This window comes from Heteronotia binoei, chromosome 2, assembly GCF_032191835.1.
Source record: "Heteronotia binoei isolate CCM8104 ecotype False Entrance Well chromosome 2, APGP_CSIRO_Hbin_v1, whole genome shotgun sequence".
In the NCBI taxonomy this organism is placed as follows: Eukaryota; Metazoa; Chordata; class Lepidosauria; order Squamata; family Gekkonidae; genus Heteronotia; species Heteronotia binoei.
In genome coordinates, this window is record NC_083224.1 from 125,171,498 (window position 1) to 125,186,877 (window position 15,380).

A 15,380-nucleotide genomic window follows, 5' to 3' on the forward strand; every position below is an offset into this window, starting at 1 on the left:
TTTCCCCTCCCCAGGAGCACTGGAATCCCCTGAGCAGACATCTCTTACTAATGGTCTTCACAGTCTCAGCTCACCAGCAGTGTGCACATCAACGTATCCTGCTCCTCCCACCCACTCACTTAACCTAATACTCTATCCACTAATATTTCCTATGAGCTAACTAAAACTTATTTTTACCACTAATAATTTTATCCTAGCCAATTAATTTAAAAAACCCTCTCCCCCTCCACAATCTATCTTATTAATTGGCAAAATTTATATATCAATTCAATTTAGCAGATAAAATATTCAATTAGGTCCAAATACAATCAATTTTTCCAAAGAAAAAGAAGAAAAAAACCCCAGGATAAGTAATAATGGGTAGGGTCATCAGTTTAGAGGCACTGCAGTATACCACAGCAGATGATTCACTAACTGGAGGACAAGTTTTAAAGTGCTAGTGTTCTTAAAGTGCTGGTAGGTCTTGAAAGTTAGAGCGTCTTGAAGTGTCTTTAAAGTGCTGGTGTAAAGTGCAGAGGTAGCAGAGTGCAAAGGTAGCTGTTCTTTCAAAGTGCTGGTGTGCAGTGCAAAAACAGCAGTTCTTTTAAAATGCTGGTATAAGGTATAACATTGGTAATCCTTTTATAAAGTGCTAGTGCAAGAAGCCAGGGTATCACTTCCCAAAAGCCAGTAGCTCTCACGAGCCAGCGGGTTTCCCCTCCTCTGGCCAACAATGCACCTTGTTAGACGTCACAATGACCAGAGGGGTAGAGACTCCACCTTAGGCTCCTGGACGCTCTGATGACATGTCTCCATCCACGTAACACTAGCCACTGGGTTAGACCAGCCCCTGTCCCCCACGGGGAGCCAGGGCGCCCCATCCCCAAGGCTGTTGTCTCACACCACCTAGAACCTTTCGCTGGTTCTCCACCAGCTCCTCACTCTTCCCACTCGAAGGCCCAAAGTCTTCGCTTCTCAGCACCGCCACACCCCGTTGTTGCACTAGCAACTTAGACTTTTAGACGATTACTAGCAACTTAGACTTTTCAACCTTTTGGTTATTTTCTCTCTCCACGCCATCCAAATTCCCAGCTGAGTTGCTTTTGAATATTTTAATCTCTCACCATTGAGTAGATAAAATTCTTATGAGGCTGCTGTTATTTAGGAAGAGAGGTTGATTTTCCCCCATTGAGGGACCCACATGCTATATGTAGCTGCTCCCACTTTATGTATTTGAGTCACAGCAGCTATACCCTGGAGGAAGAATTTTTAGTGTAACTGCTGTTTGTTTATAGTAAACTGAACTTGACATCAGAAGTGCCCCTGATGCAATTATGTCTCTAGTGCCTGCTAGTTTAAGCTTGTGAATGATTATATTCTTGCATCAAGAGGACAGAAAATGCTCTCTAAAAACCAGTCAAGAAAAAAAAAATCCCCTTGAATCAGAGGTATGTTCTCCCTTTGTCTGCTTGATTTTGAAGATGCATCGTGAAGATAACAGGAGAAATGGTGCTATCATTTCCAGCAGGAATTACGAGACATTTTGCCAATAATCCTACTCCAGCTGCTCTAACGTTCCGTGTGACAAATTACAACAGGTTAGAACACGTCTTGCCAAATCCCCAACTTCTCTGCTGGTAAATATCATTCTATGTACATTTTGAAACTTTTTTGGGGGTGGGGGGGAGCTGCTTTTTTGCCTGTATAGGAAACTGTTAATAGGCAGTAAATATGGTATTGTGTTGTTTCTCTCTAAAACCTTTCTGTATATTTTTTTTAATGTCAAAACTAAGGATGGGCACAAACTGGCTGATGAACTAGTTTGTCACAAATTTTGGCAGGTTCATGGCTTGTGAAGTAACAAACCACAAATTTTGGTGTGGTGGTTTCTGATCTTCATGAAAAACAGCTGAGTGGTGGCCCCTGCTTCTCAGCTGTTTGGAAACTCTTGCTTTTTGCTCCCCATGAAAAGCTGTGGGGAGCCGAAAGCAGGGGTTTAAACTTTAAATGTCTGATGAACCAATACAAACCAAGCCAGTTCATGAGCCAACCTCCTGGTTTGTATGGTTTGTGGTTTGTTTCATGGTTCAGCCATGGACCATGAACTGAACCACTGTCAAAAAAAAGAAATGATCTCTCTCACTGGATCATGGATGTCTTTGGCCTGCTGCCTCTTCTTCACCCAGTCCACAGACACTGTGATCAGGTCACTAATAGGCTTCCTTCATTAACTTTTTCTCCCACCTATATATGTGGTAGGTAGCTAGTATTGTAGTCCCAAATCAACCCTTTACCTCTGTGCTTCTTGGGGTCCAGTCATGCATTCAATTTCTGACACTGTAAAGTCACTAAAACTTGACATTTATCCAATATTTCTTTCACAAGTATTCTTAAATTACCTTTTCATATGGGGAGATCTGATATTTTCTACAATTTGAAGGCCAGGAATCCCCAACCTTCTTCAGATAATGGGTGCTTTTGGAATTCTGACACAGGTTGATGGGTGCAACCATGAGCCACAAAATGACAGGTAGTGAGTTTATACATATATCTAATTATAACACCACATTATAGGCAGAAACTCCACTTAACAAGATGCCTTTTTAAATAAACATATTGTAAAAAAAAAAATTCTTGCCTATACATTGCTTACATTCAGTCACACACTGAGGAACCTTGTGCTTTGGTGGTATCAGCTGCTGAAGCAATTTTAAAAAAAAATCTATATAGCCAATTGGTTCTCACAGTAGCCAATCAGAAGCCCTGCTGGGCAAAAGACCCACCTGCCCCCACTCACTTTCTAAAAATACTTGGCAGACATCAGGAAGGGTATCAGCAGTTCCCATGACACCTACAAGCATCCTTGTTTTTACTGGGCCATTATGATGAGGTATCACTCAATTGAAGGGTATTCAGAGCAAATATTCACAGATGAAAATTAACGCTGATTATTATTGACTAGGAAAATGACAGATGACCTTTCAGTACAAAAGACAGTCACTGTTAGATTTTTAAAAAGCTCCCTCTGGATGACATTTTCATATTTGACTTTGACACTTAGCCAGCTGCTACTGTTCACCTGCCCATAATGCACCTTCACCCTCTCTAACTGTTGGTAAGATTACTTGCATGTTGTCTGGTCTTTTGTCCAGCCTCCTTATGGCATCATATATTATAGCCTTTGTGTTACTTCTGCTGCTTTTGTCACACAGCAAAAATGAGGCAGTTAACAGTGCATGGCCATTTTTAAAAATTTGCTAATACATTCTGTAAATCAGCACAATATCTAATTCCACATACATACAAAAATATGTTTACCTTATGCACAATGTATTAATTGGAGACCATTGGTAAGTAGTTTGTAATAGAATAGGGATACAAAATTCAGATTATACCAAATAATTAACTTCAGATTATACCAGTCACTTCAGATTATACCAAATAAATACAATCTGGACATTGTGCAGCCATTTCCTCATACCTTAATGAACCTGTAATTGTTGAAAGTGGGGACTCAGTGGAAGAGAAAAAAGAGGTTTAAGAGGTGGGGTGGATTTTCAGTGGACAAATGACTGCCTTGGAAAGAGTTAAGAGTCTCTTCTCACTTACCAATCTTTCACTCTGCCTTAAAGCTGTTTGTTAAAAAAAGAAGCCATCAGAGAAAAGATTCATAAGCCTGGCATTGTCCCCTCAAATACAAGAGTACATGTGAACATTTTCACAAGTGGACCTCCAAACCCCTGGATCAAAATATCTTTATTGTGCTGCAGTGGATGCAAATTTGAGCAATATCCCTGGTAAAGATTTGACATAGCAGACAGAGAGGCAGACAATACTTGAGTTTTAACCTTTACTGAACATAAAAATAACAGAAGGAAATGCAGGAAAATGCAGAAGTGAAAAAAGCAATATAAAATACAAAATTTGAGGTAATTGCTTGACTGTAAGCTGGCCTGTAGAATCAAACAAGCATTTGGAAAACAAGCAGCAAAGAAAAATCACATGATTCCTAGTGGGAGCCATCCCAGTTGTGCTAGGTATGTTTCCTCAAGCTAGTCCAAAGTTAGAACCCACCTGTGGTGGTTGTATGATCTTACACTATCTCCGGGGAGGAAGGGAGGTCAGAGGGTGAGGGCTCCATTCTCTGTGAGCAGCACTCAGAATGGAGAGAGAAAGGGAAGATATATGTTTAAGGAGAAGGAGACTAGGAAGAGGAATAATTGTACTACAAACCTCATAACCATAATTTTTTTTTCAAAAGAAAAAAACAGGGGCACAAAAGGAAAAAAGTGAAAGGGGAAAGTGTAAATTCACCAAAAATTTCAAATTTTATGAATAGTTACATTCAACAAGTAAAATCAAGTAAAATAAACTGTTTGGGTAAAAATACATAATTCACATGTATAAAAAGGTAAAGGTAGTCCCCTGTGCAAGCACCAGTCATTTTCAACTCTGGGGTGACATCTCATCACAACGTTTTCAAGGCAGACTTTTTATGGGGTGGTTTGCCATTGCCTTCCCCAGTCATCTGCACTTTCCCCCCAGCAAGCATATATTAAAATATCCTTATTATGGTCTTTTGAAGTGTGTTCTCTCTTTAAAATAATAGATTAAAATTTTCTTGGTTGCGATATTCTATTAATGATACAAAGGTTACATTTTTTACAGTTAAACAAAATCTTGTACTAAAGTTAGACAATCCTGAAAAACCTAAATATTGTCTTAACCAGTTAATAATCAAGAACTTTCTTAGTTGCGATATTTATTTTATTTATTTATTTGTTTGATTTATATTCCACTCTTTCCAATACGGGCTCAGGGTAGATCACAGTCATGGTAAAACAGTTAAAATACAACAATAAGTTATTAATATATGAATAAAACAGAACTCAAAACAGAACTCATATCCTATTAACAATTTAAAAAGTTACATCTCTCACAATTAGATAAAATTAGATTTAATGCTAATTTTTAACCATCCTAAGAGTCTAGGTATTGCCTTAAATGTTATAACCATTTAATGTGTCCAAGCTCCCAGGGAACATGCTACTCCCTTTGTGTCAGCTTTTGATTGCCTGTAGCCCTATCAATTTCTCAATGTTAATATCAGACATGGATCTCAGACTTCATATGGTATGAGACATCATGGAAGGAAGTGCTTCAAAAATGTGTCTTCTGACCCAGGGCTGCTTTTGGGGTAACAACTTTGAACTTTGAAAGGTGGCTTTTGCCAGTGCTAGGATAACCTTTCTATAACAAAAAAGTCATGCACTTCTCTCTGTGCTGATTATGACAAATGTAAGTTCTGCTCATGAGAGTAGCTAATTTTTCTCCCTTTTATAAACAAATGCAGTGACAGTACGCAAGCTGATGCCAACACAAAGGAGTTCTGGGTAAATATGCCAAATCTGATGACTCACTTAAAGAAAGTGTCTGAACAGAAACCTCAAGCAACATATTATAATGTGGATATGCTAAAATATCAGGTAAAGTCCTTACGGAGGATAATCTTGTGAAAAAGCTGATTAACAATAACATTATTGAACTTTTACATTTTTGGTCGTATTCACTTAGATGTATGAGATATTTTGCCTTTCCTTTGTCACCAAGGAGGCATACCCGTTGATGAAAAATTGGGGGCTGAGAATTCTCGCTTCTACAATTAGCAGTGTCTTTTATTCTTTTGGTCCTTTGTGCATACTAAATGTTCCCTTTTTGTCACGTTTATAAGGTATCAGCCCAGGGTATTCAATCTACTCCATTAAACCTGGCGGTGAACTGGCGGTGTGAGCCTACAAGCACTGATCTGCGTATTGACTACAAATATAATCTAGAGGCAATGACTACACCAGTTGCTTTAAACAACGTGCAGTTCCTTGTTCCCATAGATGGAGGTGTTTCAAAACTTCAAGCTGTGCTTCCACCTGCTATTTGGTATTAATCAGAGCTTCACTTCATCTGTGCCTTGTTCTTTTTCAATTGCTACAGCTGAGAAAGCCTTCTGGCCAGCCTCAGACAGATTCTGGTCAGCCATATTCATTATGAATGTTACAATGCCGATTTAAATCTTGGCACAATTTTGCCTGAATAATCCCTCAGCAATTAGAGTATGACTATGAGTTTACATGTGCTCATGAAAGAAGAGAGAATCATAATGCTATTCCCCAGTACACTTACCTGGAAGTGAGTCTTGCTGAAATCAGCACAGCTTAAATTCCATGTACTTACATTTAGACTAACAGTGCAATAATACTGGAACTTGAAAGTAAATATAAAATGGTCACATGTAATAGCACTAATGGGAGGCTTGGTACTGTAAAATTATTCTGTTCTCCATAGTTAATGGCTGTGATTGTTTTTACTTTGATCATCACCATCATTATAAGGAGGCTTATTGCCAAATTAGATGGGACAGCAGCAGACCAATCTAGAAAAGCATTAGCTAAATAAAGCAGACATGCAGACTTCTTTCTCTTGTCTCATTTTGTTTTCATGTATCATTGGTTTTTTTTATTTTTATTATCAAAAGCTGCAAGTGGCCCAGGCCTCTCTGGACCTCTGAGAGGGCCTGTCCACATTCCTTTCTGCAGTGCAGGCAAACATTTGCTGAAGATGAGCAGTAATGCATTCATCTACCCCACAGTTTAAAAAGTTTAGAAGACTCCATCAATATCCCTAACCTTCATGTGAGTGCTCTTTCTGTTGTTGTTTTTAGGAATGCTGAACAGCAAAGGATATTGTGGAGGATTCCTGATATTTCACAAAAATCTGAAAATGGAGGTAATAATCCAGGCCCCTCAAAACTCAGCCTTCTCTTCTCATTCTTGCCTTCTCTGAGCTTTCTGGTATCTGTCTTTTATCTCCTCTAGTCCATCTTTTGTATATCTCTGGCATCTCCTCCTCCTGTTTTGAAAGAGTGATGGAAAGTGCTTAAGAGGTTAACTCAAAGAGACATGGGACAATCCATAACTAAGTTGGGGAGGCTTGATTTACATTGAAACTGTGGTGTTAGGACAGGGAGTCTTCCCTTCATCAGTGCTGTTTCCACAGAGAAATTTGGAGTCCCAAGCTGTTCTAGCCTTTGTGGGGAAAGAGACAGACAGCCAAACCCTAGCTCAGTCATTGATCCCTATGGTTGCCAGCTGCCTGGAACAAAAATGTCCTGCCCCTTTAGCAGAGCCTAATGGGATGTTATTTAGCAAGGTGGTGTTATTTATCTCCATTGAACAAAAACCTTCACTTGCCTATTTCCATACATTAAGCCTCTGTTAAAGGGACAGGACATCTTTTCCCAGGCATGCTGATAACCTGGTATGTCTTACATGTCATCTAGTTGAACTTAGTGCAAATATAGTTTTGGGCTGAAGTAAAAGTGGTATGATATTCATGTCATATATACACTCCTCTTTTAATCTACTGTCATTTATGTTCAAATGAATTTTTTGGAAAATATGCTGGGGGGAACTTGCTGTCTGAGCCTGTCTAGATACTCCTTTTACCATGGCTATTGGGAACTTCATGGTGAATGTCTTATATGTAGACTAGGTCACAAAACAATATTAACTGTATAAGTTAATCATCTAATGATGATGTCCACCATTGACATTTTTCATGGGAAAGGAAATATTGACTGATAGTGCCAACCTACATGGTGAATTTTCCCAGGATGTGGTCAGAAAGTATATACAGTGGAGTCTACCATTTAAATGATTGTGTGGCTTTTCTCTTTATTGGTCAAAATAGAGGGTGATTGGGCTGTTGTGTATTTGTAATGAGACATACAAATTGGCATGCCCCAGATAAAGAGATTAAGATGAGCCTTTATGAATGTCAGTTATTTATAAACCTTTAGCCAAAATATAACTGACATAAGCTTCCATCTAAAGACTGTTGTCCAGAAGGACTTTGTTAAAGAACAGGTTGTTAAAAAAACAGTACAATTTAAAAAATAGTACCATTGTTAAAGTACAGTACCATTTAATGTTAAAGAACAGTATCATTTACAGGCAGCACCGGGTGATTTAGAAGTTCCAGGATTAGTTCAAGTTTATTCACAGCAAAAGCCAGCAAAAACAATACAGATAAAACCAATGTTGGTTACAGTAACCCATATAAATTGTGCTGTAAGCCAAATTGCCTTCAAGAGAGGTTAGGGGAAATAGTTTGGTGGGCATGTAAGGCTTCAGCGAAATCCAGGACCTGTGTATACAGGAGATGTCTCCCAGGAAAGTCACCCAGTAATGAGGAGACGTTGACTGAATCAATGGTTTTTATTATAAAAATACAATCACACCTAAACTATCAAACATTCATACACACCAGAGTTAAATAAAATAGAGATGAAACCTATAGGGACATTTAGGAATATTGCAGAGGGAGGGGGTTGATACGACCTGTTCCCATGGATCCTTGAAGCAGAAAACATGATGGTGAAGAAGTGGCCCAGAGTTTGGGGGTGCAAGTCTGTGGTAAGATAAAACAAGACACACTGACCTGCCATGTGCTAGGCCTTATATTACCTGATTTATGTCCTCAGGGGAGAAGGTCATGGGGTGTGTGACCAGTAGGTCACGTGACCTGTGACACTGTGGTGATGTCAGAACATGTGACTCCTATGTAACCAAAAGAGGTGGACAAGGGGAGGAGAAAAGGAGTTTCTCAGGAGTTTGAAAGGATTAGCAAGTACTTATGGGTTTTACCTATTGAAAACTATCTTAAACAAAGAAAAGAAGTTGGTCAATTTAGAGCCAGATTGCTATCTCATTGTTAATCTACTGTAACACCACAGCAAGGGCAATGAAGTTAAATCCTTGGCAACAGTTGCTACCTCGGGCCAATTCTTTGTTTCTCAACGACTGACAGGAACAATCCTTTGTCATGTGTAGGTGTGGTAGTAAAGCCTTTTGTTCAGCTGGGGGCTACTCCATCTGTATCTGGCTTGACTAGGTTTGCCAAGTCCAATTCAAGAAATATCTGGGGACTTCGGGAGTGGAGCCAGGAGACTTTGGGGGGTGGAGCCAGGAGACATTGGGGGTGGAGCCAGGAACAAGGGTGTGACAAGCATAATTGAACTCCAAGGGAGTTCTGGCCATCACATTTAAAGGGACAGCACACCTTTTTAAATGTCTTCCTTCCATAGGAAATAATGAAGGATAGGGGCACCTTCTTTTGGGGCTCATGGAATTGGACCCCCTGGTCCAATTGTTTTGAAACCTGGGGGGCCCTTTGGGGAGAGACGCTAGATACTATACTGAAAATTTGGTGCCTCTACCTCAAAAAACAGCTTCTCCAGAGCCCCTGAAACCTCCAGATCAATTCCCCATTATACCCTATGAGAATCGATCTCCACCCCAGCAGACGTCCCCCCCCCTGTTTCTGGCAACTCTGAAGCAAGGGATTGGCCTCTCTACTCATGAGTTGCTGCCAACTTCTCCAAAGTAACACAGACACCCCATCCCAAGAGGAAGCCTTTCAATCGGAGACTGAAGCCTCCTCTAAGGGCGGGGCTTCCCCCCCCCCCCGGCCAGCTGACTGTGGGCGGGAAGGAGCCTGGGAAAGCGGAAGAACCCCCGCTGGGATCTGGGGATTGGCAAGCCTAGGCTTGACCCACCCAGCATATGTGCTGCTGTTGTTGTAACTTCATGGCTGTACAAGAACAAGATGGATTCAGGATCATTCCATCATGGCTTCTCAGAGGCTATCTTCCTTGGCAGTGTAGTGATGATCTGCATGAGGGAAGCCTGATAGAGAATCCTTCTATGCAGGAGGAATGCACAGTTACAGCACTGGTAGGAACAAGCTGGGAGGCCTCTTAGCCAAGCTGAAATGTTTGCCCCACACAGAGTAAAATGTCCATATTGAAGCTTGCACAGTTGCCAAATGTTTAAGATCACACAGGATTCACTGCCTGTGGACAGTAGGCAAGTGAGTAATGTCATATTGTACCCAGTGTTTTCTGCTTATCACTGAATGTCCACAGAAGCAGTTTTCCTATGTTCACACAATATAAGTTCATGACAATAAGAGTCTTATGTCTCTGACACTAGGCCAGCGTTAACTCAGTCCATAAATGGTAACACAAAAGGGGAGTCCAGGGAGTCTGGAACCAGGGTCAGAGTGAACACAGTCCATTTTAAAGATACAGGAGGAGGGCTCATGCTCACAGTGCCAAGAGAACAGAGGTAAAATTGCTACAATCAATTATAAAACATGCAAAGGAAAATCCCAACAACAAAGCCCATGTAATACCATTTATTTAAGACCAACCAAACAATGTGCAAGCTTTCTAGTTATCCAGAGCTGTTCATCAGACTGGATGTTGAAAATGGGGGGAGGGGTGTTTTACAATGTGACCTTGTGACTCAATTTGGAAAAGCTTAGGTTATAGGCAAAGGCGTTTGGACATAGTGCAGGGCTGATATCAGGCATCCTTGGCCTTAAGGAAGAAATGTATGCTGAAAACTATGAATCATGTAGGCAGGGGTTTTTTTTAGTAGCATGAACTTTTTTGCATATTAGGCCACACACCTCTGATGTAGCCAATCCTCCAAGAGCTTACAGTAGGCCCTGTAATAAGAGCCCTATAAGTTCTTGGAGGATTGGCTACATCAGGTGGTATGGCCTAATATGCAAAGGAGTTTCTGCTACAAAAAAAGCCCTGGATGTAAATTAAGCTATATTGGGATTGGGGAGGGGTTGATAAACTACCCAAATCACTCAACTGGTGTGTTAACCAGTTCAGTTAACTAGGAATTTAGATTATTACCTTTTATAAGGAGAGACCCCAAGTACTGAATTCAGTCAACCAATTCCACCTAGTATGGCTCATGTTTCTGGGGAAATCAAATAATGATTGACATCATAGCTGTCATGGTAACTATGAAACTCTGGCCAGAATCTCATTCTCTCTTCTTTCAGCTGTAATCTTAAATCTCTAATGTGTTTGGAGCGCTGAAAGACCTTATTTCAATAAGGAAATGTTCTGACTTGTCTGACAAGAAATCTAATTTAAAGTTCTTCTTTTGACCTATTGTTAAGATTAATTTTTTTTCATTTAATCCTATGCCCATTTTCCTTAAAAATATTTATATTTAGATAAAGCATTTATAAAACTTCCTTTTTGTCAGATTCTTCATTCAAAGGATTCTCTACAGGGGGCTTCGCTTTTGGTAGCTCATCACACTAAAGAATTTGGGCATGAGAGAGCTTGCCTGGTGCAAAATTTGTCACACAGATGTCAATATCCATGGCAAACATAAAATCTAGACAGGCTCTTAGTCCTCAGATTTAGAATTAGGGCTGCCAAATGTGTTTTGGTTTCATATGTAAGGGCAAACAAAAATAAAGGGTTTGGGGAAGAGATCAGAAATGTAAAAGCTCACACCCACTCAAAAGGAGGGGGATGGAGATCTGATGAGCCAGGATGAAAGCTTTTCACAATGCACCACCTATGAATTTAACCAACAGAGAGGCTCACATTAGCATGTTCAATTTTCATTGTATTCTGTTTTTATAATATATTTGCTTGATTTTCTGTCTAAAGGTGTGGGTTCTTTGCTGGCAAGATTTCAGTTATCTGAGGGACCAAGCAAACCTTCCCCCCTGGTTGTGCAATTCACCAGTGAAGGGAGCACACTATCCAGCTGTGATATTGAACTTGTTGGAGCCGGGTATCGATTTTCACTTATTAAAAAGAGATTTGCAGCAGGTAAGAACATGTCAGGTTATCTTTTCACAAATGTCTGGAGTTATTTGTTTTAGCAAACTGGATGGTTAGACTTCTTGGTGCCGTCTCTGAAGCATATGGTTTCCAGTCTCATTTAATCTGGACAACTACATCCCAGCCAGTTGTTGAATAGTATAATGCTGGCTATAGCTTTTCTTTTTTCTTTTTTGTAAAACCAAGCTGAAGTATCCAATATCCATCTAGTAAAGGCAACCTATTGTCTGAGGTATTTGTCAAACTCCCTCTGGAACTCTATGTCCTGAAAATAAAAGATCTGCCCATAACAGAAGAATCCCTCCACCTAAATCTTCTATATTTCCTAGTGCAATTTTGTTTGCTTCTGTGTATGCACATGTGTGTGCACTCATGTGCATGTCTCTCCATCCAAGATTTTAAAAATTGAAATTTGGAGAGGAAACTGAAATATATGCAGTGTTGAAAACAGTGAACGTCTCAATAGAGTAGCATTGTCATACACATTATAGCGCATTAATTGTGAATAAGATTAGTCAATGTCAAACAATTATTAGCTCCTTGAAAATGAGTTGGATCCACTCAGTATTTTCATGCCTGCTTGGCCAGTTCCCCTCTTTATTCAAGTACTGGTCCTGCTTAGTTATTATCTGTGCTGATCTCATTATCACTAGCAGAACCTTTTTACTAGTGAAACTCTTCCTCCCTTTTTGACCAGTGGAAAGCTGGTTGGATCCAATCCGTGTTGGTTGGATCCAATATATGTTGTGTATGTTCGCATATATCTATATCATTAATGCTGTAGGTTGTATCACATTTGCCTGTCCTTTCTGTTGTTGGCTCTGCCAGCAGGTGAGGACTTTTTTGTTTTGTTTGGTATTCCCTCAGTGATCCCTCCTTCCTAACTGATGTTTTAATTGCTGTTTTTATGTCTTGAACATATTTTAACTCTGTTTTTAATTGTTTTAATAATGTTTGTTTGAGGAGGGTGAATTGTAATGGTTTTAAAATGTGATTTTTTTCCATGACTGTTTTAAATAGTTATCCACCTTTGTGGCTGTTTACAAATTTTGTAAATAAATAAAATAATAATACTCATTTTGAATGAGTAAAACCTTACCCTAAAAAAGTACTCATGGACTTGAAACAATTGGGGACTTAGAACTGAACTCCTGCCTTTCAAGAGAGCCAGTTTGGTGTAGTGATTAGGAGTAGTGGGCTCTAATCTTGAGAACCAGGTTTGGTTCCCCACTTTTCCATATGCAGCCAGGTGGATGACCTTGAGTCAGTCACAGTTCTCTCAGAGCTGTTCTCTCAAGAGCTGTTCTTTCAGAGCTCTGTCAGCCCCATCTCCCTCACAGAGTGTCTGTTGTGGGAAGAGGAGGAGAAGGAGTTTGCAAGTTGCTCTGAGACTTTGAGTGAAGGGCAGGGCATAAATCCAGTCACTTCTTCCTCCTCCTCTTCCCATGATCCTCATAAGGATATAGTATGCATTTCTGCAAATCCTGAATCCCTGGAAAGCTGACATAAATTCCCTAAACAAAAATCATGCTAGTATCAATAGGAGATGGAAAAACTGCACAAGTGCCTCTTCTTCCTATGCCATTCCCCAGGATACTTCACCTACCGTAGTTTGATACTGGAATAGTCAAGTGTATTAATTCATAACACAAGGGGGTAATGGAAAGTTCATACAAGCTTGCTTTATCAGCTTTTCAATATGTTCTTGAAGAAGTTCCTTGTAAATTTGAAGACCATCATAAGGTGAAAGATATGTATAATTTGTGTTACTAAGTGACTTGAATTGAAGTCTAGAAGCTTGATTTATTCTGTCTGTAAGAGAGCCTGACTAGCCAGCCAACATGTGGGCAGAAACAGTGACTGCACGAATGAGAGCAAGTGACTGCCTCCCTCCTTTGCTCGCCTCGAAGGCTGTATTTTTCCATAATTTACCAGATACCACAAATAAAGGAAGGCTGAGGCAGGAGAAGGATAGCAAGAGATACTCTGCTTTCACTGACCCATCCATTGGCTGGCTGACACCTCCTGTGCTAGCAACCTGCAGCAGCCACCAAGAGTCAAGGCGGGCTTGGGGTTATGGGATGATTCTGGGGACTTGGACAGCACTAAACTTTTCAAGATCTGGAAAAGAGATTTTGAAAACTAACTCAATTTGCCAAACACAGTTATGATTCAAGTCTTAGGAGTGGAAGGATAAGGCACAACTCTAATGTACTTCTTTCATTTTCCTTACAGGAAAATACCTGGCAGATAACTAAGAGAAGTTTATGCAAGTATGTGAAAAATCCATACAGCTGAGGACTGCTGTGGGTAGACGGGTTTTATATGCTGTTTGAGGAAAAACTAACTAAATCCTGTACTTTGGACATTTCTGTTGGAAATGTCAGCAACTTTCCACACTTCTCCCTCAGAAAATACTGTGTTGACCAGTCCTAATGTATTTACTTCTAGATGTAATATTGTTAATGTTTTAAATTGTAATTATTGTATTTGTAAATTGTTCTCATTCCAGTAAGGCTGTATTTTGGCAGTTAGACACTTGAGTTTTAGCATTTTACCATTCATGAAATGGGTGTAATTTAAACTGTGGTATATAAATTTAATAGTAGTACTGTTGAATGGCACAATGCTTTCAGAGGTAGGTAACATTTTGTCAATATATACAATTTGAATACAATGTTAATCTGAGAGAAAGGGGGTGCCTCAAAAAAAGAAAGTTTACTAGAAATCTGCAAACAAACTTGATTTTTCTTTAGTCCTTAGTACCATCTCATAAATTATTCGGAGTAAACAAGCCTGTTTCTAAATGTTTAGTTGATTTAACCCCTGGAAATCTCAGTTAATGTTGGTTATTTCCAAAACCAGAACAAATTGATCCCTCCAAGAAACACTTTTTCATATTTTCAACATAAAAATATTGTTAATTATTTTTTTAAAAAGTTTTCAGATAAATGATTAGATTCTGTCAAGATAAGCCCTGTGCTGGAGTAACGCTCTGTTCTTTCCCAGACAGTCTGACCTGATGCAGATGTGGAGAAGAGACAAAGCACTATAGATATCTCCTTCATTACTCCCTCCCCCCCACCCCAAACTATGTAAGCCCTGTTGAGATGAATGAAAGCACAGCCATGCTATTAAGCATTTCCAGTTCTTTTCGACAAGGCTTGTATAGGATATGATCCTTGTGAGTTATGCCAATAAATAAGTGGCAGAAAAATAAAGGTACATAACCCACCGTGAAAACCAGCTTCAATTATTAAATTATACAAAGTAAACAAAGATAAACATACTCATAAATTCCATCATCATAAATTACAAAACAACCATAACTTTTAGTCCTTAATGAAAAAGGAAGCATTAGCACCAAGAGTCCTTCTTTTCATCCTGTGGTAAAACTTCCCATCTCGTTCCATAAAATCCTGGTGTAGTACTCCAGATGTTTAATGTTTGTCAAAAAATTCAGCCAATAATCCAAGTTTTCAAGGACAAGGTCATACTGAACCCTTGTTTCGCATGAGCTTCTTCAAGCTGCAATAATCCTCTTAACAATTTCTCTTAAGTATTAGGCCAAACAGCCAGCATGTTTAAACGAACATCTACAAGGTGGAATTTATATGAGTATGTTTATCTTTGTTGACTTTGTATAATTTAATAATAGAAGCTGGTTTTCATGGTGAGTTAT

General features: G+C 39.5%; 1 protein-coding gene across 1 annotated transcript in view; it reads left to right on the top strand.

Moving 5' to 3' along the window:
• The window catches only part of SGIP1 (SH3GL interacting endocytic adaptor 1), a 289,970-nt gene that overhangs the window by 249,248 nt on the left and 25,342 nt on the right, over positions 1-15,380 (top strand). The window contains exons 18-22 of the mRNA XM_060231972.1: positions 1,461-1,616; positions 5,333-5,465; positions 5,711-5,913; positions 6,695-6,759; positions 11,522-11,686. Coding sequence (XP_060087955.1) covers positions 1,461-1,616; positions 5,333-5,465; positions 5,711-5,913; positions 6,695-6,759; positions 11,522-11,686 — 722 coding nt within the window. The remainder of the gene's footprint in view (positions 1-1,460; positions 1,617-5,332; positions 5,466-5,710; positions 5,914-6,694; positions 6,760-11,521; positions 11,687-15,380) is intronic.